At 43.8% G+C, this 25926-nt stretch overlaps 1 protein-coding gene across 14 annotated transcripts in view; it reads left to right on the top strand.

Moving 5' to 3' along the window:
• kcnma1a (potassium large conductance calcium-activated channel, subfamily M, alpha member 1a) overlaps window positions 1–25926 on the top strand; it is a 261503-nt gene that overhangs the window by 170172 nt on the left and 65405 nt on the right. For all 14 annotated transcript variants that reach the window (XM_071393538.1, XM_071393540.1, XM_071393539.1 and 11 more), the window contains exons 6-14: window positions 8543–8618; window positions 9892–9967; window positions 11478–11648; window positions 15653–15744; window positions 22456–22566; window positions 24099–24204; window positions 24470–24552; window positions 24640–24709; window positions 24822–24977. In XM_071393538.1, the coding sequence (XP_071249639.1) occupies window positions 8543–8618; window positions 9892–9967; window positions 11478–11648; window positions 15653–15744; window positions 22456–22566; window positions 24099–24204; window positions 24470–24552; window positions 24640–24709; window positions 24822–24977 (941 nt within the window). The remainder of the gene's footprint in view (window positions 1–8542; window positions 8619–9891; window positions 9968–11477; window positions 11649–15652; window positions 15745–22455; window positions 22567–24098; window positions 24205–24469; window positions 24553–24639; window positions 24710–24821; window positions 24978–25926) is intronic.

The raw sequence follows: 25926 nt of genomic DNA, 5'->3' as shown, positions 1-25926 counted from the left end.
GGTAAAAACAAATACATGCAAATGCCCTCATAGAAGAAGGTATAAGCAGTGTTGTAAAAGCTCAACCCCGCTTTGAAAATTAAAGCCATATTACATAATATCCCATATTACTTCCACACACAGACTACTGGAGCCAATGTACCATCCATATCTCGCCAAATGACATATCCACATCACTACTGCCCTCTGCTGGTGATGTTAGTGTACTGTCTGTTTTGATCTCTGAAGCCTTGTGCTCTGCTTACTGACTCTAGTACAGTATCTGTGTGTGCATTCCCCTTAGTCCTCTAGTGTGTGTGTGTGTGCGGGGTGGCTATAATCCTTACTGGGTGGACAGGGTATTATCCGTGTTGTAACATGGTCATCCCTAGGCTGCTGATTGATAAAAGGCTCCAGTGTGTGTTTCTACTGTCAGTCACGTGACAGAGGGGAGGGGGCTTGGCAGTGCACATACCCACAGATTTGGATTATGTTACATGCAGTGTTGTTGCATGTGTAGCAGATGCAGGCTATTTAGCATATGCTAGTAGCCATCATGCAGTGACGTCACCTGCCCTAAGACCTACAGTGTTGCACTTGCTCAACAAGAACCAACGGTCTTGGTAGAGAAATGGTTAGCACTTTAGCTTCGGGAATACTTAGTGTTGTCGTTGTCATGAGTTCGGATTCGATGTGGCTCCTCCAACTACCCAGAGCGATTTGATCACTCCTGTCCTCTTTCTGTACCTCTACAGATGGCTCTATTGCTCTGAGTTGAAGTCAATACAAATCAAATCAAGTTGTATTTGTAAGGTGTAGACCTTACAGTGGCATGCTTACTTACAAGCCCTTAACCAACAATGCAGTTCAAGAAATAGAGTTAAGAAAATATTTACTAAATAAAATAACGAGGCTATATACAGGGGGGTACTGAGTCAATGTGCGGGTGTACAGGTTAGTTGAGGTAATTTGTACATGTAAGTAGGGGTAAAGTAACTATGCATAGATAATAAACAGCAAGTAGCAACAGTGTAAAGACAAAGGGGGGGGGGGGGGGGGTATTAATGTAAATAGTCTGGGTGGCCATTTGATTAATTGTTCAGCAGTTTTATGGCTTGGGGGTAGAAGCTGTTAAGGAGCCTTTTGGACCTAGACTTAGTGCTCCGGTACCACTTGCCGTGCGGTAGCAGAGAGTCTATGACTTGGGTGACTGGAGTCTTTGACAATTTTTCCACGATCAGCCTCTTTTGTCTTGCTTACGTTGAGGGCGAGGTTGTTGTCCTGGCATCACACTGCCAGGTCTCTGACCTCCTCCATATAGGCTGTCTCATCGTTGTCGGTGATCAAGCCTACCACTGTTGTGTTGTCAGCAAACTTAGTGATGTTGTTGGAGTTGTGTTTGGCCACGCAGTCGTGGGTGAACAGGGAGTACAGGAGGGGACTAAGCATGCACCGCTGTCCCCCGTGTTGACTATCAGCATGGCAGATGTGTTGTTGCCTACCCTTACCACCTGGGGGTGGCCCGTGAGGAAGACCAAGATCCAGTTGCAGAGGGAGGTGTTTAGTCCCAGGGTCCTTAGCTTAGTGATGAGCTTTGTGGGCACTAGGGTGTTGAACGCTGAGCTGTAGTCAATGAACAGTAGTCTCACTCCTTTTGTCCAGGTGTGAAAGGGCATGGTGGAGTGCGATTGAGATTGCGTCATCTGTGGATCTGTTGGGGCGGTATGCAAATTGGAGTGGGTCTAGGGTTTCCGGGATGATGGTGTTGATATAAGCCATGACCAGCCTTTCAAAGCCCTGCCACATCCGATGAGCGTCAGAGCCGGTCTAGTAAGATTCAATCTTAGTCCTGTACTGACGCTTTGCCTGTTTGATGGTTCGTCTGAGGGCATAGCAGGATTTCTTATAAGTGTTCGGATTAGTGTCCCGCTCCTTGAAAGCGGCAGCTCGGTGCGGATGTTGCCTGTAATCCATGACTTCTGGTTGGTATTTGTACGTACGGTCACTGTGGGATGACGTTGTTGATGCACTTACAGTGTCTTCGGAAAGTATTCAGGCCCCTTTACAGCCTTATTCTAAATTGTTTGTTTTTTTTATACATTTTTGCAAATGTATAAAAAAACTAACTGAGATATCAAATTTGCGTAAGTATTCAGACCCTTTACTCAGTACTTTGTTGAAGAACCTTTTTGCAGCGATTACAGCCTCGAGTCTTCTTGGTTTGACGCTACAAGCATGGCACATCTGTAATTGGGGAGTTTCTCCCATTCTTCTCTGCAGATCATCTCAAGCTCTGTCAGGTTGGATGGGGAGTGGTGCTGCACAGCTATTTTCAGGTCTCTCCAGAGATGTTAGATCGGGTTTAAGTCCGGGCTTTGGCTGGGCCACTCAAGGACATTCAGAGACTTGTCCCGAAGTCATTCCTGCATTGTCGGGTTGGAAGGTGAACCTTCGCCCCAGTCTGAGTTCTTGAGCACTCTGGAGCAGGTTTCCATCAAGGATCTCTCTGTACTTTGCTCAGTTTATCTTTGCCTTAATCCTGACTAGTCTCCCAGTTCCTGCCCCTGAAAAACATCCCCACAGCATGATGCTGCCATCACCATGCTTCACCGTAGGGATGGTGCCATCACCATGCTTCACCGTAGGGATGCTGCCATCACCATGCTTCCCCGTAGGGATGCTGCCATCACCATGCTTCACCGTAGGGATGCTGCCATCACCATGCTTCACCGTAGGGATGCTGCCATCACCATGCTTCACCGTAGGGATGCTGCCATCACCATGCTTCACCGTAGGGATGCTGCCATCACCATGCTTCACCGTAGGGATGCTGCCATCACCATGCTTCACCGTAGGGATGCTGCCATCACCATGCTTCACCGTAGGGATGCTGCCATCACCATGCTTCACCGTAGGGATGCTGCCATCACCATGCTTCACCGTAGGGATGCTGCCATCACCATGCTTCACCGTAGGGATGGAGGCATGTTTCCTCCAGACGTGCCGCTTGGCATTCAGGTCAAAGAGTTCAATCTGGGTTTCATCAGACCGGATAATCTTGTTTCTCATGGTCTGAGAGTCTTTAGGTGCCTTTTGGCAAACTCTTAGCGGGCTGTCATGTGCCTTTTACTGAGGAGTGGCTACCGTCTGGCCACTCTACCATAAAGGCCTGATTGGTGGAGGGCTGCAGAGATGGTTGTCCTTCTGGAGTGTTTTCCCATCTCCACAGAGGAGCTCTAGAGTTCTGTCATAGTGACCATTGGGTTCTTGGTCACCTCCCTGACCAAGACCCTTCTCCCCTGATTGCTCAGTTTGGCTGGACGGCCAGCTCTAGGAAGAGTCTTCGTGGTTCCAACCTTCTTCTATTTAAGAATGATGGAAGCCACTGTGTACTTGGGGACCTTCAATGCTGTAAACATTTTTAAGTATCCTTCCCCACATCTGTGCCTCGACACAATCCTGTCTCGGAGCTCTACGGACAATTCTTTCAACCTCATGGCTTGGATTTTTCTCTGACATGCAGTGTCAACTGTGGGACCTTATATAGACAGGTGTGTACCTTTCCAAATCATGTTCAATCAATTGAATTTACCAAAGGTGGATTCCAATCAAGTTGTAGAAACATCTCAAGGATGATCAATGAAAACAGGATGCACCTGAGCTCAATTTCGAGTCTCATAGCAAAGGGTCTGAATACTTATGTAAATAAGGTATTTCTGTTTTTTATTTGGATATGTTATGTACGCCTCTTGCAGGAGGGAACGCAACACCCTGTGGAGTGAAAGAGGTATGTGATTTTAGGTGCGGGTAAGGATGACAGAGGCAGAGAATATTACCGTTTACTGGGGATTTATTTTCTTAACACGGTAATGTGGGGAAAAGGGGCTGGACGGAACCAAAGAAAAGAAAGTAAAAGTTAGAGTCCCCTCTCCTACCTTACTTGCCTACCCACTACGTACCTAACCTTAACGCCACCTGGCGCGCTAACCAAAATACAGGGGGTGGTCTGCCCAGGTCTTACCTAGTTTCCATAGACAGAGTCCATACTACGGGTAAATGTATGCCCGCAGGCCTCTTGCCTAAGCACTCCCAAGGTGCCTTCCCCCCTGGGAACAAATTAAACAGAATAATACAACCTTAAAGTGAACAATTTCAATAATCACAAACACAGTGTCCTTTGGCATACACATACCTCAGAAGTAGCGGCTACAAAATACTTAACAAAAACTGTCTCTGAACAACAACCAACACAGGACAAAGAAGCTCCCTCTTTCCTAACAAAGGAACACTGGCTTTTAAAGCTGCCGAAGGAGTCGGTAATTGTAGACAGCTGTATCCCCTGACGAGAGGGTGGGTCAGAGCTCCAGTCTGCAATGGGGCCGACCAATCAGCTGCTTAGGGGAATCCAGGAAGCCATTTCCTGAAACATATACAAACACATACAAACACAAAACAACACAGAAACTGGGGAACGTAACAACATAAATTTCTAAAAACCTGTTTTTGCTTTGTCATTATGGGGTATTGTGTGTAGATTGTTAAGGATGTTTTTGGTATTTAATCCATTTTAGAATAAGGCTGTAACGTAACAAAATGTTGAAAATGTCAAGGGGTCTGAATACTTTCCGAAGGCACTGTATTGATGAAGCCATTGCCACTGGATGAATTCCAGAACATATTCCAGTCTGTGCTAGCAAAACAGTCCTGTAGCTTAGCATCCGCATCATCTGACCTCTTCCGTATTGAGCGAGTCACTGGTACTTCCTGCTTTAGTTTTTGCTTGTAAGTAGGAATCAGGAGGATAGAATTATGGTCAGATTTGCCAAATGGAGGGTGAGGGAGAGCTTTGTACGCGTCTCTGTGTGTGGAGTAAAGGTGGTCTAGAGTTTCTCCCCCCCCCCCCCTGGTTGCACATGTGACATGCTGGTAGAAATGAGGTAAAAATTTATTTAAGTTTGCCTGCATTAACGTCCCGGGCCACTAGGAGTGCCTGGATGGGCATTTTCTTGTTTGCTTATGGCCTTATACAGCTCGTTGAGTGCGGTCTTAGTGCCAGCATCGGTTTGTGGATGGTTACAAAAAATATAGATGGTGTGGTCTACAGCTTGTAATGAGGTACTCTACCTCAGGCGATCAATACCTCGAGACTTCCTTAATATTAGACATTGCGCACCAGCTGTTATTGACAAATAGACACACACCCCCACCCCTCGTCTTACCAGACGTAGCTGTCCTGTCCTGCCAATGCACGGAAACACCAGCCAAATGTATATTATCCATGTCGTCGTTCAGCCACGACTCGTGAAGAATACGATTCTTACGAGATAATAATGGCGAATACGAGATCATCCAGTTTATTGTCCAGTGATTGCACGTTGGTCAATTAAACAGATGGTAGAGGCTGGTTACCCACTCGGCGACGAAATCTAATAAGGCACCCCGATTTCCACCCCCTGTATTTCTGTCTTTTCTTCACACAAATAAGGGGGATTTGGGCCTGGTCTCTGAGAAGCAGTATGTCCTTCGCTTTGGACTCATTAAAGAAGAAACATTTGTCCAGTTCGAGGTGAGTAACGTGGTGGCCAACGTGCAATCACTGGAGAATAAACTGGATGATCTCCATTCGAGACTATCCTACCAATGAGACATTAAAAACGGTCAAGTCTTATGCTTCACGAGTCGTGGCTGAACGACGACATGGATAATATACATTTGGCTGGTGTTTCCGTGCATTGGCAGGACAGGACAGCTACGTCTGGTAAGACGAGGGGTGGGGGTCTGCTCATGTTCTGATATCCAGAAACTCTTTTCGGTCATAAGAGATGGTAGCAGAAGCATTATGTACTAAATAAGTTACAAACAATGCAAAAAAACACACAAAATAGCACAGTTGGTTAGGAGCCCGTAAAATGGCAGCCATCCCCTCCGGCGCCATTATTATCCACAAACCTCCATTCTGCTTTGTCCCAGTGTACTGTAGATACTGTCCACCCATCTGATACCTGCTAGTGACAGCACGGCACTTGTGATTAAATACAGATTATTACTTCACCTCTCGCTCTAAATCCCTGGATTGCTTCAGGCAGTTTTAAAAACGCCTCACCTCTGAACACAGCACCTTATTGGTGGTTGAAAATCCACATGACTCTCTGTAGGTACAACAAAGAGGCCAAAAGGAAATCTGTTTGGGCTGTTCAGATTATTAACACAATGACAATACAGGGATAGAGCCTCTACGGTATCACAGTTCATATCAGACCAGGATACAGTTTGTACTAGACAGGTACAGAGTATTGGTGTCTGTTTACCTGACTGTCACTCAGTCTGTCTGGTGTTCTCTTAAGCACGCATAGCGCTTGATTCTGGACCTTTTGTCAGGTTTTTCTATACACGCGTTTCTGGTGGAAAATGACGAAGGTGAAGGTTATTCACCGGCGCTAGGGTTGTACCATGTCTTAGCTTTGGGGGTGTTTTGTTTTATCTCTTTCATTCTACCTGGAAAAACTCAACTTGTCTATCTTCCAAAGAAGAACAATAATATTTTCGAATCCATTGCCTTCTTCAAGAACTTCTTCTTCATCTCTTCCTTTGAGACACTCTTGAACCCACAGTGTTGGACCTTAGAACTAAAGAATACGACCGTAGGACCTTATAACTGAAGAACTACAGCTTGGTCCCACTTTACAGAAAGACAAGGACCCTAAACAGAAACTACCTGACGCACTACAATAGATAACTAAGTATCTGTGATCGGTAGCGATGATCCCTACTAAGCTTCTGATGTACCGGGGTCCACGCGGTGGCGCCCCTCGCTCTGAGGCTCGTGGAGACACGTTCAGGCGTAGGAAATCGTGTGGAGAGTTGTTTCAGAAAGGGTACAGGGTGAGGTTGGGGCCGCATGGGATGGCTATGGAGAAGGAGAGGCAGAAGAGACCATATCTTGGTCTCTGGACCTCTCTGAGCTTTCTCTGCAAATGGGGTAAGAATAAAGATCTAGTGCCATAGTTACTCTGTAGGGTAAGAATAAAGATCTAGTGCCATAGTTACTCTGTGGGGTAAGAATAAAGATCTAGTGCCATAGTTACTCTGTAGGGTAAGAATAAAGATCTAGTGCCATAGTTACTCTGTGGGGTAAGAATAAAGATCTAGTGCCATAGTTACTCTGTAGGGTAAGAATAAAGATCTAGTGCCATAGTTACTCTGTGGGGTAAGAATAAAGATCTAGTGCCATAGTTACTCTGTGGGGTAAGAATAAAGATCTAGGACCGTAGTTACTCTGTGGGCTAAGAATGGTAGAATATATGGGGTCTGGGTCATGTTCAAACAGTCTGGCTCGTCCAGTATACGCTTCCTTTCCAAATGGGGTGACAATAGAGATCCATGGGGCCATAGTCAAACTGTGGTCCTGTCTGTTTAAACATAGTTTAAACAAGTAGGAATCACAATCTACACTTCCTCTTAAAATGGGATAAGAATGGTAGAACATGGGGTCTGGGCCATGTTCAAACAATTTAACTAGTTCTCTCCAAATGCGGTAAGGACCAAGGTCTGGGAAGGGTATGGAGTCTCTCATTGTGGTTATGATTCTTATTCTTTACTCTGCAGTGTGGTTCCAATGGCTTAGTTTGTTGGGGGGAGGGGGAATGGTGATGGTAGCATCTGGGTTGTGGGTTTGATTCCCGCGTGGCCCGTGTATACAAATATTTGTGGTACTGTAGCTGTTACGTGTGATGAGGCTTGCAGTTTGATGTGTTGTATGGTCTTGCTGCATGATAGTTCCAAGCACTTTCTCACTGTACGCAGGAGAGAACTATTTTGTTTACAGATGTCTCCACCAGTTGAGGCTGGTGTGAGGAGCTATAGGAGGACAGGCTCGTAATGGCTGGAATGGAATAAATGGAACGGTATCAAACATATGGAAACCACATGTTTTACCCCGTTCCATTTATTCCAGTCCAGCCATTATAATGAGCCTGTCCTCCTATAGTTCCTCCCACCAGCCTCCACTGGTATCAACCATGAATTAAACTATGAACAGATCCCCAAAAATACAAAGAGATTGGACAAGTAAATGTTTAACATTGTCCTGCCCTGTTAACCTCAGTCACTACTAGTGTAAGTTATTCCATCCAGAATGAATAGAAATACACATTGGTATGCATGGCACATGGACACACACACACACACACACACACACACACACACACACACACACACACACACACACACACACACACACACACACACACACACACACACACACACACACACACACACGGTAGATCAGAGCCTGGAATATATTGGTGTTATGTAAACTGGCATTGAGGCAGGTGTTGCATTGTTTCTCTAAACCCTGGACTCAGACACATGTAGGACACACAGTTTACAGTACATGACACTACTGTAGTGTATATAGGCCTATTTTACAGTATATCCTCCTTATAGGCGACAGGCCACACTGTAAAACACTATCATTTTATGTATGATTATTAACCTTTATTTCTCTCTCTCTGTCTCTCTCTCTGTCTCTCTCTCTCTCTCTCTCTGTCTCTCTCTCTCTCAGGCTTAAGATTCCTGAGAGCCTTGAGATTGATACAGTTCTCAGAAATTTTACAGTTTTTGAATATCTTAAAAACAAGGTAAGTATAGGGCTTTCATTGGACTACCGCCACCACTCCAGCACGGTAGCACCACAACAACTATCTACAGAATCCATCTGACATAGAAGCTCGGGTCAGGTTTGCTCTCTAGACACTCTCTGGACACTGCTGTAACACTTTATTTTACAGTCCTGTTCCAGACTTATACTAAGACATTTAAACTTATGTGGTAACAACTATTCAAAGCATGCATTGAGCATTTATAGTAGCTCCCTGGTACAAATGTTACATATACTAGCTCCCTGGTACAAATGTTACATATAGTAGCTCCCTTGTACAAATTTTACATAGTAGCTCCCACAGTGCTTGTTCTAATGAATCTCACTCATGTCATCTGAAATTGTTATGTAATCACTATGTATTTTAACTTTCATTTTCCCATGTATTGGCTGAGTAAATAGCAGGACTGTACAGTAAAGTGTCACTGAGGTTGTCTCTTGATGACTGTTTGGCCCAGCGTGCCTCTCCTGTCCTTTCTGGGCTCTTAACACTGTAAACACAGAGACGTTGAGTAATCAGTAATCCTCTCTTTCTGTGGTTTAGCCCTCATGTACAGGTGAGGGAGAGATAGTGAGGGAAGGAGAAAGAGATGGAGGAAAAGGGAAAGAGAGAGAGGGAGGGAGGGAGGGAGGGTTGGAAAGGGAAAGTGTATGATGAATGCAGACCGATCCTGAACTAAAGCATGACACGTTCCCTATTACACCAGGGCAAGAATAGACACTACAGTAGCTGTTGACTATATGTAGGAAACACAACACAAGATGATGGTTAGAGTGCTGGCAACAGCATTCCACAAAAGCTGTCATGACATAATGTACGTTCTTAGCAGTTCAATAGAGTAATCCCTTTCAGCTTAATGAATTTTGTTTGGTTTTATTGCATTTTTGTTTTTGACCTGATCCCACCCCCCTAGAGACCCACAGTCCCATTCATTTCCTGGCTTAGCGAAAGAGAAAAGAATATAACATTTTGTTTTTATAATTTTTTATTTGCATCTTACATTTTATTTAGCATCTTACTGGCATACCATGCCAGACATAAAGACAGAACTTGACGTAATGATAAAATAATGACAGGAGCAGAGAGTACATGTACAGGACAGTACGGTACTTTACAACCTAAGCCAGGTGTTTTCTAGCCTCACCATCTCAGACCCAATAGATGAGCCTCTCCCATTACATTATTCTCTTTCTGTCACCCTTACCTGGTCTGGATCTCTTTGAGAGATTTTTATGGTTCTTATTCTACCCAGCAATTCCATCAAGCTGGTGAACCTGTGTTCCATCTTCATAAGCACATGGCTAACAGCTGCCGGATTCATACATTTGGTAAGTGGCTGGGCGGGGGGGTTGGGCTACGGGGGGAGTAAGGGAGGTGAGAACTCCTAACGCTTGGTCCGAAAACAACCTCTAGCCCCTCCCTTCCCCCTGGATGTGTGGCAGATCTGAAGTGCTGAAGGGTCCCTGACCAACCCCTACCCCCTACCCCCCGGGGACTCCTGTATGTCCGAAACGATCGGATAGGTATGTAAGCAATACGGAACAAAATATATACAGTTGTGGGCACTAAAAATGTAGTTTAAAAAAAGAACCTACACTGCGGTATAGGTTTTTTGTGACAAACTATCGCTGGGATACCCTAGAGCGCCGTGTTGCTGGGATACCCTAGAGCGCCGTGTTGCTGGGATACCCTAGAGCGCCGTGTTGCTGGGATACCCTAGAGCGCCGTGTTGCTGGGATACCCTAGAGCGCCGTGTTGCTGGGATACCCTAGAGCACCCATTACGGCAATAGTTCTGCCAGTACCAAAATACAACATGTTCAGTGCCCATAACTGTACGAAAATCCCCAGCCTTTTTGAAGGCAAGGTGAAGCAGAAAATGACCATATTGCTTAAACCTATCTGATCCTCTCAGATCCACAGCAGGGCCTAGGGGGTAGTGGCCCGGGCTTGATTTGGGAATCAGCATGTTAGTTAAAAAGGCTAGGTGGGCGCCGTCTTCGTATAGCCCCCACCCACCCAGTTCAGATGTGCTGCCACCCGAGGGGAGGGGGCTAGGGATTGCCTTCGGACCGGCCAATAGAGGGTGTTTCCATGTGATGATGAAGAGTTAGGGGCGCTTTAATCAATCAGTAGAACTACAGATCAATGTCTGTCCTTTTTATCAGTGAAATGACAGCTCAATCAATCAACAATGTCTGTCCTTTTTTCAGTTTTTCTCTTATTTCTTACACACAGCTGGCTCAAGTTGTCAGTACATTTATGTCAATGGCTCAACCAACAGTACAATAACACACCAACTAATACAGCATTAGAACATGCAGGGGGATACCTCTAACCTCCTGACACTAGATGGCAGCATAAGCTCAATATTAAGGTTCCAGAAATGCTGCTTTGTCTGATCAGAGTGAAAGCATGACAGTTCAGCAGGGCCAGATTCAATCAAACTTGTGTTGAGAAGGTTATATGCAGGGCCTTTGTTTGCAAACTGCTGCCCTAAGTGTCAGAACCATGTCGTGTTCAGTTCAGTTCAGTTCACTTGTTTCCGAACTGGAGGCACTAACCAGTGGAGGAGGTACTTGGTAGTGTCACAGCATCCTCGACCACGCCGGAAATGCATTAGTCCACGGGAAGACATGTTTGTTGGCTACTGTGTAAACTCTGCAATGCTGGCTTGATTGACTCTTAAGACCATGTTGATGGTAAGACAAACCTAGAGAACCTGCATGCACAGAACATAGAGAACCTGCTCCGAGGTTGTGATCAAAATCCTTCCAATGTTTTTGCTTAAGACTGACATTCTACCCTGTTCAAATCTCTTTCCCGCTCCCGTTTTTAGGTGGAAAACTCAGGGGATCCTTGGGAAAACTTCCAAAATTCCCAGTCACTTTCCTATTGGGAATGTGTCTACTTGCTCATGGTCACTATGTCAACAGTGGGCTACGGGGATGTCTATGCAAAAACCACCCTGGGACGCCTGTTCATGGTCTTCTTCATCCTTGGGGGTTTGGTAAAACAACATTTTTCTCTCCCCTCCTCCCCCCTTTGCCCCCCCCACCCTCAACCTGCCTGTCCCCATTTTCACACTATATAGAACTGTTATACCAGACAGCAAAACTTGTAAATGATACGTTAGTCTTTCAATGTCTTAATCAATATTATTATCTAGAAAGTATTTTGCAATGTAGCTTTACGATAGTTTAGCAATGTTTACATAGCACTGTTAAGCTTACCTATTTTTATATGTACAGTATAAAGTGCATTCGGAAAGTACGCAGACCTCTTGACTTTTTCCACATTTTGTTACGTTACAGGCTTATTCTAAAATGGATAAAAAAAATGTTTTTCCCTGGTTGCTTCTGTGTGTCGCTCTGGATGGGAGTCTGTTAGATGATTAATGTGATGTAGTTGTTGAGCGGCTTCACTGCAAGTATATTCTATGTTTTAAACATTCAATCAATCTACACACAATACCCCATAATGACAAAGCAAAAACAGGTTTTTATAAATATGGGCAAATTTATAAATAAATACAAAACTGAAATATCACAAGTATTCCGATCCTTTACTCAGAACTTTGTTGAAGCACCTTTGGCAGCGATTACTGCCTCGAGTCTTCTTGGGTATGATGCTACAAGCTTGGCACACTTGTATTTGGGGAGATTCTCCCATTCTTCTGTGCAGATCCTCAAGTTCTGTCAGGTTGGATGGGGTGCGTCGCTGCACAGCTATTTTCAGGTCTCTCCAGAGATGTTCGATCGGGTTCAAGTCCGGGCTCTGGCTGGGCCACTCAAGGACACTCTGAGACTTGTCCCGAAGCCACTCCTGCATTGTCTTGGCTGTGTGCTTAGGGTCGTTGTCCTGTTGGAAGGTGAACCTTAACCCCCAGTCTGAGGTCCTGAGTGCTCTGGAGCAGGTTTTCATCAAGGTACTTTCTGTACTTTGCTCCGTTCATCTTTCCCTCGATCCTGACTAGACTCCCAGTCCCTGCCACTGAAAAACATCCCCACAGCATGATGCTGCCACCACCATGCTTCACCGTAGGGATGGTGCCAGGTTTCCTCCAGACGTGACGCTTGGCATTCAGACCAAATATTTCAATCTTGGTTTCATCAGAGCATCTTGTTTCTCATGGTCTGAGAGTCTTTAGGTGCCTTTTGGCAAACTCCAAGCAGGCTGTCATGTGCCTTTTACTGAGGAGTGTCTTCAGTCTGGCCACTCTACCATAAAGGCCTGATTGGTGGAGCGCTGCAGAGATGGTTGTCCTTCTGGAAGGTTCTCCATCTCCACAGAGGAGCTCTGGAGCTCTGTCAGTGACCATTGGGTTCTTGGTCACCTCCCTGACCAAGGCCCTTCTCCCCCGATTGCTCAGTTTGGCCGGGCGGCCAGCTCTAGGAAGAGTCTTGGTGGTTCCAAATTTCTTCCATTTAAGAATGATGGAGACCTTCAATGCTGCAGACATTTTTTGGTACACTTCCCCAGATCTGTGCCTCGACACAATCCTGTCTCGGAGCTCTACGGACAATTCCTTCGACCTCATGGCTTGGTTTTTGCTCTGACATGCACTGTCAACTGTGGGACCTTACATACTGTAGACAGGTGTGTGCCTTTCCAAATCACGTCCAATCAATTGAATTTACCACAGGTGGACTCCAATCAAGTTGTAGAAACATCTCAAGGATGATCAACGGAAACAGGATGCACCTGAGCTCAATTTAGAGTCTCATAGCAAAGGATCTGAATAGTTATATAAATACGGTATTTCTGTTTTTATTATTAATACAATTACAAACATTTCTAAAAAATTGTTCTTGCTTTGTCATTATGGGGTATTGTGTGTCAAATTTAATCAATTTTAAAATAAGGCTGTAATGTAACAAAATGTGGAAAAATTCAAGGGGTCTGAATACTTTCCGAAAGTACCTGCTTAGGTTACTACTGATGCTATTTGTCTATTAGTATTATTGCAGTGATGCCTCATGTAGTAGCCTACTGTATATTTGCACTTGACAATAGTCACTCATGTCTTGCTCCCCTCCCTATAGCTTGTGGGTTGTATTTGTCTGAAGAATAGAATTATAAGATAATGTGCTAGCAGATTGATAATGCTGTTTTTGCTTCTTAAAGCAGTGTGTTGTTTCAGGACTACCCCCTTCCTCTCGTGTCCCTCCCCACTATTCCAACAAACACAGTGGCAGGAAGACCAGGCCTAGGCCAGCCTGAGTGATACCATAGCGACCGCAGCTCTTCACACTCTGACATTTAACCCCATTCAGAACAGCACCCCCTAGAGGAAAAGGGGCTCACTGCAGCTAAACAGATTTATGTTAGTTTAGACTGTTAGCCTGTAACTCGATCCATCTCATATGATCCAATAGAAGATGACCCCCAGCTGTTTAAGAGTGTGCCGTGTGGTCGTCATAGCGATGTGAAGAAAGAAAGAAAGAGTGTTACTCTGTCTGGAGGCTGTTTAGGTCTGGCAGCAGTAGGTCTGTTTCCTATCAGGATTGCCATTAAATGACTCCATTGTGGTGATGCTGTAAACCCAGATCAAACTCAAAGCTGCGCTCACATCAACCTCACATCGTAACACATTATTTCCCCTGGATTTGGGTTTCGTGACTATATTGGCTTAGTAAAAGGTTAATGGATAAAACATTAACGAAATAGCTCAATAGTTCATGGTTAGCTGAATAGTTCAGTTGGTAGAGTGTAGCTCAGTTGGTAGTGCATGGCGCTTGCAATGCCAGTGTTGTGGGTTCGATTCCCAAGGGGGTCCAGTATGGAAATGTAGGCTCTCACTACTGTAAGTCGCTTTGGATAAGAGCATCTGCTAAATGACTAAAATGTCAACATAAAAACTGTTATCAAAAATCTCAACAGATAGTAGATAGCTAAACAGTTAGCAAAGACCTGAACAGTTAGTGGATAGCTAAACTGTTAGCAAAAGCTTGACAGTTGGTGAATAGCTAGTTAACGTTATACGGTTAGTTAATGGCTCAAAACGGTTACAGAATACCTCAATAGATCATGGATAGCTGAACAGTTAGCACATAGCTCAATAGATAGTAGATAGCTAAACGGTTAGCAAACAGCTCAATAGTTAGTGAACAGCTATAAGGTTAGCAAACTTCTCAAAGGTTGGTGGATAGCTAACGGTTAGCAAGCAACTCAACAGGTAGTGGGTAGTTAAATGGATAGCAACAATCTAGACAGTTCGCTAAACGGTTTACAAACAACACTTTGTGAATAACTAAACAGTTAGTGGGTAGATAAATGGCTAGTAAATAGCTCAGCAGCTAAAGAGTTATCAAAAATGGCTAAACAGTACTAGCGGGATATTGCTGTTGACATAGGCAGTTAAGAGAGAAGTACCTCCGGACAGGACAGGAGGCTGCAACTTTGCAAAATGCATCCAGCTCATTCCCACTGCCCTCCAAATGAGTCTTAATGTGTTTTGCAGCTGTGGACCATCAGGCCGGCCTGCTCAAATCAACCTGCCACATCATTGGTGTTTGTTGGACAAAACATGGCACATAGGGTTTTTTCCCCCTCTTCTCTTTGCTACTTCCAGATGTTTTAGATCCTATCACAGATCAACCGTTGTTGGACGGCTGTGGCAGTATTTACGCTTTACATTTTTTCTTCCCAAAACCCATGACCCTTAAAAACTGGGGTTTTCTCAATTAAAATGTTTTCTTTCCTATTTTTACCCCCAAAATATTTAAAAAAAACTTTGATTGGGCAACGCATCTCACTATCTCTTAGTTTGTTCTCTTCTTTAAAGTATCAGTGCTAAGTGAGAACTACGAGATAAACTTTTGGACACTATCATCCCCCCAGCTTTTCAGCATTTGCACATTTATTTGATATCTTAAGAAAAACACCCCCCCCCCCCCTCCTCGCCAGAAATCTGTTTGGATTCAAGGGCCCGCTAGCCGACTCCCTCTCCACCTCCTCTATGGCGTAGTCTCTTTTTTTAGTCTCTTCTTCTGTCTCCCATCTTCTCCTTAGGCCATGTTTGCCAGCTACGTCCCTGAAATCATAGAGTTAATAGGAAACCGCAAGAAATATGGTGGTTCCTATAGTGCGGTTAATGGGAGAAAGTAAGTATTTTCCGGAAGGTTCTGCTGTCTTTCCTTGTACGCGGTAGAACCCTTTCTGCATGCCCTTTTCTTTTTTCTGTTTCATGCATGTAGGCCATGTTTGCTCGCTACGTGCCAGAAATTGCTGCTCTCATCCTTAATCGGAAGAAATACGGAGGGAGTTATAACTCAACACGAGGCAGAAAGTAAGTCCAAATCCAGTCAAGGTGTGGTTGTGTGACACAAGTGCTCCCCCTCAGGTTAAGAGTGATATGGGGGTTGATTCACCAAGTTACCATTACTTTAAAGTCACACTGGGTGACTGGAGACCTTGGCCATAAGGACACACATGTCCATGTCCCTTTACTCTCTCTATTTCTCTCTCTCTCCCTGTCTTTCTTCTCTCCCTGTCTTTCTTCTCTCCCAGTCTTTCTTCTCTCGCTTTTTCGCTCTCTCGCTCTCTTTCTTTTGCTGTCTCTCTCATTGTCTCTCGCTGTCTCTCTTGCGCTCTCTCTTGTTCCCTCTCTCTCGATCTCTTGCTCTCTTTCGCTCTCCCTGTCTTTCTTCTCTCGCTCTCTTTCTCTTGTTCTCTCTCTCGATCACTCTCTCTTTCTCACTCTGTCCTTCACTCAGTGATTACCTGAAGTCCATCCTTGTGCTTTTGTTTTTTATTTTTACTTTGATACATCCTATGTGCTGCATTTTAATTTAATTTGAAAACTAGAGCTTTCATGACTACATTATAGACATATGCTATTAATATGTGATGATTTATTCCTAATTATGTACAGTACTGTTATGTGTTGTCCTACTTATTAATTCTGAGACCGTCCAATGACATTCCTCCTTCAATTGTGCTCTCACTAAGGAAGAATCAGGATCATGATGATACATCATTGTAAAATAACTAGTCATGAAACCCCTACTATCAGCTCTAAAAAGTACACGTTTCTGCTTCACAAGAAAATAGAAAAATACATTAATCCTCAACTGCATTATTATTGGTGGTCTTTTAGTAGCATCATCAATCTCAATGACCTTGCAGGATATGATTTCGTTTCTTGTTTTCATTTTGCTTGAGTTACTTCGATTAAGACATGTTTTTTTATATTTTTTATATATATATTTTTTTGCATCATTTATCTGCATGTTCTCTGTGACCTGAGCTCAGCTCAGTTGGCTTTTTCATGCTTCATGGTTCCCATGACAAACCTGACAAAAAGCTCAACTTCCTGTCTTGTCACCACCAGCCCCATCGCATCATCACTGTGTGACATGACTCTTATTAACCGCTCACTCGCATCATCTCTGCTCGACATGACTCTGGCCATGATCTTCAGTCAGCTCCCACACCCTGAATGCTGGATGCCTCGCTCTCATTGGAGGCTCTCGATTGCTCTTGGCTTGCTTTGCCCGCTTGGTTCTGTGGTGTCCCATTGTTTGGTTTGTGTGGCTGTAGTTGTGTGGGCAAGAGGTTGTGGTGTTGTGTGCGGTGGTGTGTGTGTGTATGTATGTGGACGTTCAGAACACAGGTTGTTGTGTTGTGTGTGTATGTACAGTGTGGCTGAGTCCCTGGTTCTGTGGCTCAAACCTTACTGGCTCAACAGCACATCACACAGACTAACTAACCTCTTAGTTAGACCCAGACTAACCCCACTGCTCCTAATAGTTTAGCTCAGCAGAATGAAGAGACTTCCTGCATCTCTCTCTCTCCCACCATCTTTATATGTTCTACCTTACTATTTTCTTCCTCTCCCGCTTTCTCTTCATTCTCTTTATCCTACTCTCCCTCATTCTCTCCTTTATCCCCCTTGATCTCTCTCTCTCTACCCCGTTTCCCGTCAGTGAGACAAGATTAACGAGATGTTATGTTTGGCTGGCGCCCTGTGTCTCCATTCACTGACAGGGTGTTGAGAGAAGGGTTTGTCAAAACTGCCTACTCCCCCTCTCGCCACCTTTCCCTCTTCCTCACTCCCCCTTTCACACACTCTCCCACTTTCCCTCTTTACTGTACCTCTCTCTCTCCCTCTCTCGCCATTTCTTGCTATCTCTCTCTCTCCCTCCCCCTCCTCCTTTTCCCTGGCTGTACTGTACATGTGGTAGTAATCGGGCCCCCAGTTCAGCCAGCCAAGCACAGAGGCTCAGACTGGCACAATGGTATGTGTATTGTTATGTTATATACTGTATGTATGGGTTCATACTTTATATGTACAGATCAAGATACATATACAAACACATTTGTCATAATGGTTTATTGTTTCATTATGGAGAGTATACTTTTTGGGCAAGGAAAAATCTAAACAAGTTAAGTTCACAAAACTGTGGGTTAGGAAGATGTCCAACTTCCAGTTAATATTATACATCTTCAAGTGGTTTATCTGTAGACATAGAATACAGTTTCATGACACACGCGTACACACACACACACACACACACACACACACACACACACACACACACACACACACACACACACACACGTCAGCGTAGTGACAGATCTCACGTCGCCTACACTGATGTCATAAAGACGAGCGTTCTGTTGGCTCTCGACTCACTGCACTCACAGCCTTGTGGTTCTTATTAGGGCTCTGTGGTTTCCATTAGCCCCCACTGAAACAGAGGGACTGGTATGGAAACTGGGCTAAAACCTGGCTGAACCCTGCAGTACTCTAAATGTGTTAGTTCTCTGTGGGCCTGTGAGGGCTTGCAGCCTGAGGTGTGGAGACCTGGAGACTCTCATCCCAAACAAACATATTATATAATATGTACAGGACGCATTAGGGAATTTAATGCACATTGTATTAACATAAATAAATACCATAATTAATGTGATACTGAACATGAATAAACTACATGAATAAACTACATGAGTAACATTAGAGTATGAATAAGATCTCCAGTATTCAGGTTAGATAGCATCCAAATATATCTTCCTTGTTTCTGTGGCAGAATGTATTTTTTATGCTACACCGTGTTTCACTAGTTACAGAGATATAGGCCGCTGTTGAATGAAAAACACAAGAGATATGTTGTTTTGTTGCCTTTCTTTCTGCATCCTACAGTATTAGCCAAAGGATCAGAGCGATATCAATGGTGTGGCCTCTGTTGCTGGTGTTTGAGCTGTCTGTTTGCTGTGGTGAAGTATTTGATGTGTTTCTGATGATATGGTTTGTTAGGTTGAAATCCTGCATGGTCTGTAATGCATGTTCTCGGACTTCCCTTGTGCATTTTCGTGTGATGCTGTGCACCTTCTATTGTGGCGCTTGGTATTTGTGTGTAATATTTTCTCATATGTTCTGTGCCACCGTGATTGTACACACAACTTGAGTTTTTGAGTTTGATATTTCATTGAGAAGTCCACGGTCGAATAAGCCTAAAGGAAGTTTTATATTTTTTTCAAACCAATGAATAGATTTTGAATTGTATCCTTACTACTCCTTAAATATATAGCCAAATACCTTCCTTGGCTTGGATACTGTGCTGTTGTTTATAATGCTAGCCCTGGCGCACCAATAGGCAAAATTATCAGTAGTCTGTCCATCCTGCAATGAAGTCAACTGAAGCATATATACTCACAACAATGGTTCCGCTTTAAAAATCATATGTACACTACCGTTCAAAAGTTTGGGGGCACTTGTTTTTGAAGGAAAACATTTTTTTAGTCCATTTAAAATAACATCAAATTGATCAGAAATACGGTGTAGACATTGTTAATGTTGTAAATGACTATTGTAGCTGGCCTTCTAGGCAGAGATCCTCTGTCCAGTGTCTGTGTTTTTTTGCCCATCTTAATCTTTTATTTTTATTGGCCAGTCTGAGATACTGTATGGCTATTCTTTGCAACTCTGCCTAGAAAGCCAGCATCCCAGAGTCGCCTCTTCACTGTTGACGTTGAGACCGGTGTTTTGCGGGTACTATTTAATAAAGCTGCCAGTTGAGGACTTGTGAGGCGTCTGTTTCTCAAACTAGAAACTCTTATGTACTTGTCTTCTTGCTCAATTGTGCACTGGGGCCTCCCACTCCCCTTTCTATTCTGGTTAGAGCCAGTTTGCGCTGTTCTGTGAAGGGAGTAGTACACAGCGTTGTACAAAATCTTCAGTTTCTTGGCAATTTCTCACATGGAATAGACTTTGTTTCTCAGAACAAGAATAGACTGATGAGTTTCAAAATAAAGTTCTTTGTTTCTGGCCCACAAATGCTGATGCTCAAGATACTCAACTAGTCTAAAGAAGGCCAGTTTTATTGCTTCTTTAATCAGGACAACAGTTTTCAGCTGTGCCAACATAATTGCAAAAGGTTTTTCTAATGATCAATTAGCCTTTTAAAACGATGAACTTGGATTAGCTAACACAACGTGCCATTGGAACACAGGAGTGATGGTTGCTGATAATGGGCCTCTGTAAGCCTATGTAGATATTCCATTAAAAATCAGCCGTTTCCAGCTACAATAGTCATTTACAACATTAACAATGTCTACACTGTATTTCTGATCAATTTGATGTTATTTTAATGGACCAAAAAAAACAAGGACATTTCTAAGTGACTCCACATTTCTGAACGGTAGTGTACATGGATACGAGATGTCTGAGATGAACTCGGTGTGTGTGTGTGTGTGTGTGCGTGTGTGTGAGTGAGAGTGTGTGAGTGCTCCCGCGCCTGTCTTAATGCGGAGCCACAATAAAGCCATTTACTACAATGCGCAAATCCCATATACTGTACTCAGCCTCTGAAGATGACTTCAGGACATTGGGAGTAGGAAAACATGACTGATGTTTTTGTCTCCCTGAATGGGACACATCATCTTCTGCCAATGGCTTTTGGCATCTCACTGAGACCTCTGCTCATCATCTGATCTCATCAGAGAGCTCACAGCCTCATCACATCGCTGAGTAGTTAGTCCAGGGCCCACCATGCAATCACCGCTGCTCTTCTAAACGCTTCATGGAATGAAGGCCAGATCTGTGAAAATCATTGTGTTCAATGGCTACCAGGCCATGTGTTGTCACCATGTCTACCAGGTCTCCACCAGATCATGTCTACTCCTTTCCTCTGGCCATGTCCACCTCAATCTGCTTCAGCCTGCATCAGTCTGCCTCAGCCTCAGTCTGCTTCAGTCCACTTAAGTATGCATCAGTCTGCTTTAGACCTCTTCAATGTGTTTCAATGCCACTTTGGACACACTGATCTGGACTGGAACTCATATTGACTGGAACTCATACTTCCTTACCGTTCATATTCACACAGCTGAGAGAATTCACTCACACTCTTACAGTCGAGTCTTTCATATACAACAGGAGTTCATGTATCATCCACTGGTCTCATCTTCTCCCAGAATGAGAGCATGGGTTTGGATCACTGTTTGTTTCCGTTAGAACAGATCGAGCCTAATGAGTTAGGTCTTGTATAGTGATCAGGCCAGACCACAATTCTGAGTCAGTAACCCAATGCACAGACAGTCTAACTGCTCCACCAATCGCATACAGGGACAGAGCTGCAGAAGCGAATTGTCATCTGGCATCTCTTGTCTTGTGGCATCTCTTGAATAGAGACATTGTAATTACACAGATTGTCTTACAGGTCTTTTTAGGGCAATTAGGGTAGCTCGTCGTCTCTGTGTCCAATTTAATCCCCTTGATGACAAGAAGCTGGACTCAACAAAAGCATGTTTGGGTTTCTCTTTATTTGAGGTGTGACGTCGGACATTGGCTCGACGACGTTGAGTTGGTTTTTCCTACCGCAGTACAAATGAGACCTTTGCTGAACGGTTCAAACTGTCTTTAATCCTGTGGATTAGTTTGATTATGTAGTGTATCAACATACTACTTTAACTATGGAGGCATTGGGAAATCCAGCCCTAGGCAGCTTGCAAAATCTTTGCTTTGTGCTGGAGAACAGAACTAAATAATACATATTTTGAGTAACCTGAACAGGCTTGATATGTTACAGAGATCTGTGTTCAAACTGACTCAAATCTACTCTGGTATGAGGGAAGATCCTATGTGAGTATTACTGTGAACCCCTCTATCTGAGAGCGCCTCTCTCTGGAGTGGATCATCACCATCTGACACTGGAGCACAGAGTGGAACCATGGGACAAACAAGGTCACGACCCCAGTCATGACCCCAGTCCGATCTATCCCCTATCTGTCTAAATCCATCTTCCTCCTGAAGTCAGCAGTGCTCTGTCTGACATAGAACTCTACTTCACTTAAACACACTATCCTGCCATCCACACGTCAACCAGCCTGAAGTTCTGTTTAGAGGTCCTGTCAGCCGCAGACCAAGAAACCACTTTAGAAGGCTTTTAGTAATGCATTGTATGAAAGCGTGCGTGTATCCATGTACATGTGTTTGTCAACATGTATTCGGCTCTCAGAGGGACGGATGACAATCTAAACCAGAATGTGTACTGTAGGATTATATTTTAGGTCTCCTTAAAGTGGTTCAAAGTTCAGGGTTTGGTTGCACACGTCATGTTGGATTTTTCCATACAAGGAGGGGAAACTACGTTTTCACTCTGGTGGGGATTTGTTTTCTTTTACTGAAAAAACAACACCACCAACAGTCATGTCTACTTTTCTGAATACATTTTTCTGACACAAATAGTTTTTTATTGGGAATTAGAGTTGAGAGTGCTTTGGTATGATGTGTGTGTTCTATTCGAGGCATTCCTGTGTTAGTTGTGATTTATGTTGCCTTGCTCAAGTTGATTTCACCCCCCCCCTTTCTCCAGGCACATTGTGGTCTGTGGTCATATAACGCTCGAAAGTGTCTCCAACTTCCTCAAAGACTTCCTACACAAGGACAGGGATGATGTCAATGTAGAAATTGTTTTTCTCCATAAGTAAGTACATGTTTCACTCCCTGACTTTAAACCATTACATAGCATAGTTAAACATGAAATAATATAAACATAAAGCATAGGAAAATGTATTTTTCTCTATTCTTTCTCTCATGATCCCCCCCCCAATTTAAAAAATAAAATAAAATAAAAAATGTGGGGTCTAATGTATTTCTAAAGTATGCATAAGATATCTACACTATATATACAAAACTATGTGGACACCCCTTCAAATTAGTGGATTCGGATAATTCAGCCACAACCGTTGCTGTTAGGTGTATAAAATCGAACACACAGCCATGCAATCTCCATAGACAAACATTGACAGTAGAATGGCTCGTACTGAAGAGCTCAGTGACTTTCAACGTGGCACCGTCATAGGATGCCACCTTTCCAACAAGTCAGTTCGTCAAATTTCTGCCCTGTTAGAGCTTCCCCGATCAGCTGAAAGTGGTGATATTGTGAAGTGGAAACGACTAAGAGCAACAACGGTTCAGCTGCAAAGTGGTGAGCCACACAAGCTCACAGAACAGGACTGCTGAGTGCAGAAGCGCGAAGCACGTAAAAATCATCTGTCCTCGGTTGCAACACTCACTACGAGTTACAAACTGCCTCTGGCAGCAAAGTCAGCACAATAACTGTTCGACGGGAACTTCATGAAATGGGTTTCCATGTCCGAGCAGCCGCACACAAGCCTAAGATCACCATGCGCAATGCCAAGCGTCGGCTAGAGTGGTGTAAAGCTCGCTGGAGTGGCGTAAAGCTCGCCGATGTGTGATGAATCACACTTCACCATCTGGCAGTCCGATGGACGAATCTGGGTTTGGTGGATGCCAGGAGAACGCTACCTGCACGGATGCATAGTGCCAACTGTAAAGTTTGGTGGAGTAATAATGGTCTGGGGCTCTTTTTCATGGTTCGGGCTAGGTCGCTTAGTTACAGTGCAGGGAGATCTTAACGCTACAGCATACACTGACATTCTAGATGATTCTGTGCTTCCAACTTTGTGGCAACAGTTTGGGGAAGGCCCTTTCCTGTTTGCATGACAATGCCCCTGTGCACAAAGCGAGGCCAATACAGAAATGGTTTGTCGAGATCGGTGTGGAAAAACTTGATTGGCCTTTGGGATGAATTGGAACGCCGACTGCAAGCCAGGCCTAATCACACAACATCAGTGCCCGACCGCACTAATGCTCTTGTGGTTGAATGGAAGCAAGTCCCCACACCAATGTTCCAACATCTAGTGGAAAGCCTTCCCAGAAGAGTGGAGGCTGTTATAACAATGAAGGGGGATCCAACTCCATATTAATGCCCATGATTTTGGAATGAGATGTTTGACTAGCAGGTGTCCACATACTTCTGGTCATGTCTTTTTTTATGAGATCCAACCCCTTGATTGAGTACAGTACAGAACACACTGCTTGTGAGTCACTCGGAAAGAGTTTCTGCTTCATTAGTTAAAAACTTCAAATCCCAACATGTATATGTCCTTGCACTTTCTTTCTCTTTCACTCTCTCACTCTCTGTTCCTGTAGTATTTCCCCTAATCTTGAGCTGGAAGCCTTGTTCAAACGCCACTTTACCCAAGTGGAGTTCTACCAGGGATCTGTTCTCAACCCTCACGATCTGGCCCGAGTGAAGGTACTGTACTAGCATGTACTGCTGTTATAAATCGTATTACACCGTACTGTAGTTACAGGGTGAAAGGCTGTGCGTGAAAACAAGAAAATACTAAAAAGGCCAATGCTCCTGATCCCACCATCTAAGAGTGACAAAGTTTCAATCCAAGTTTGCTTTGACCTTTGCTTTGACCTGACGAAGATCAATCTTGGGTTGAAATATGAATATTTGAAGGTGAGAGGGTTTCTGCTGTGTATTCTCTAACTCTTTATCGTTCTCTGTATAGATTGAGTCAGCAGACGCCTGTCTGATTCTGGCTAATAAATACTGTCCAGATCCCGATGCTGAAGATGCCTCTAACATCATGAGGTAATGATGATGATGATAATGATGATAAAAAATCTGGAGAGAGGACTGTTTACAGTATGTGTTCAATATATTTTTTTGAATTTGTAGGGTCATCTCTATCAAGAACTATTCCCCCAAGATACGAATTATCACTCAAATGTTACAATACCATAACAAGGTAGGGTCAGCACATCACTCCTACGCTTCCTGCAATGATAAACATAATGATAACTATGGTTCAAACGTCTTTGGAGAAGGGAGATGTGTAATATGTGTGTGTGTGTGTGTAGGCTCACCTGCTCAACATTCCTAGCTGGAACTGGAAGGAGGGTGATGATGCGATCTGTCTAGCAGAGCTGAAGGCTGGCTTCATAGCTCAGAGCTGTCTGGCCCAGGGCCTCTCCACCATGCTGGCCAATCTCTTCTCCATGAGGTCTTTCATCGAGGTAACGTTGATACAACATTAACATGACATTTTCACAATTATCTCTTTCATCAACCTAACAATGTCAGTAAGGGAACATTAGCACAAATTATTTGACGCAATGTCAGTACGGTAACATTAACGCAACCTTTTCACAATGTCTGTCATCGAGATAACGTTGACACAATAACAGTAAGGTAACATTGAGGCCTAGATTCAATCTGGTCCGCAGAAGATCCACGTTATAGCATGATTGACATTTAAGGGTCATTTCCGTTTGAGCCATGCAGTGTTTAAGGTGAATGCGGTCTCCGCAAACTAGTAAACGTTGCCTTTAAAATAGCCGAAAAGGGGTGATGGGATTGAATCTAGCCCTAACACAACCTTTTCACAATGAGGTCTGTCATAAGAGGTAACATTGACACAATAACAGTAAGGTAACATTAACACAACCTTTTCACAATGATCTCTTTCATTTAGGTAACATTTACAGAATGTCAGTAAGGTAACATCAACACAACCTGTTCACAATGTTGTTTTACTTTGGTATTTACTGTAGTACTACAGGATAGATACTGTAAGTGATTCCATGGGAGGACTGAGCTCTGGTCTGCTGAGTGAGACATCTCTGAGGGAGTGTTATCATTCAGAATCGTAACGGTCTTTCAGTCAGTCTGGTTTATCGTATATAATCTGTAGGATCCTTGGCACTCAGCATTGCAGAGGTGCTCCTCTATATGAAAGAGCTGGTCTTCTTGTCGTAAAGATGATGGAGAAGTTTATAATGAGCGGGCTGACGAGGTCAGGATGGAGAAGAAACATCTGCTGGCCATATTTCCTGTATGAAAACATAGACTAAGAAATGTAGAAAAGATGGACTATCGACGCTAAAACATAAACGGGGATCTAAGCTGTGAATGAAAAGGCATTGCCCTCGTTAAAGAGGGATTTAAAACGTTCGGCTTTCATCA

The sequence above is a fragment of the Salvelinus alpinus genome, chromosome 3 (genome assembly GCF_045679555.1).
Source record: "Salvelinus alpinus chromosome 3, SLU_Salpinus.1, whole genome shotgun sequence".
NCBI lineage: Eukaryota > Metazoa > Chordata > Actinopteri > Salmoniformes > Salmonidae > Salvelinus > Salvelinus alpinus.
The sequence above is the reverse complement of the archived record's forward strand: the minus strand, read 5'-3'. Positions and strand labels throughout refer to the sequence as shown.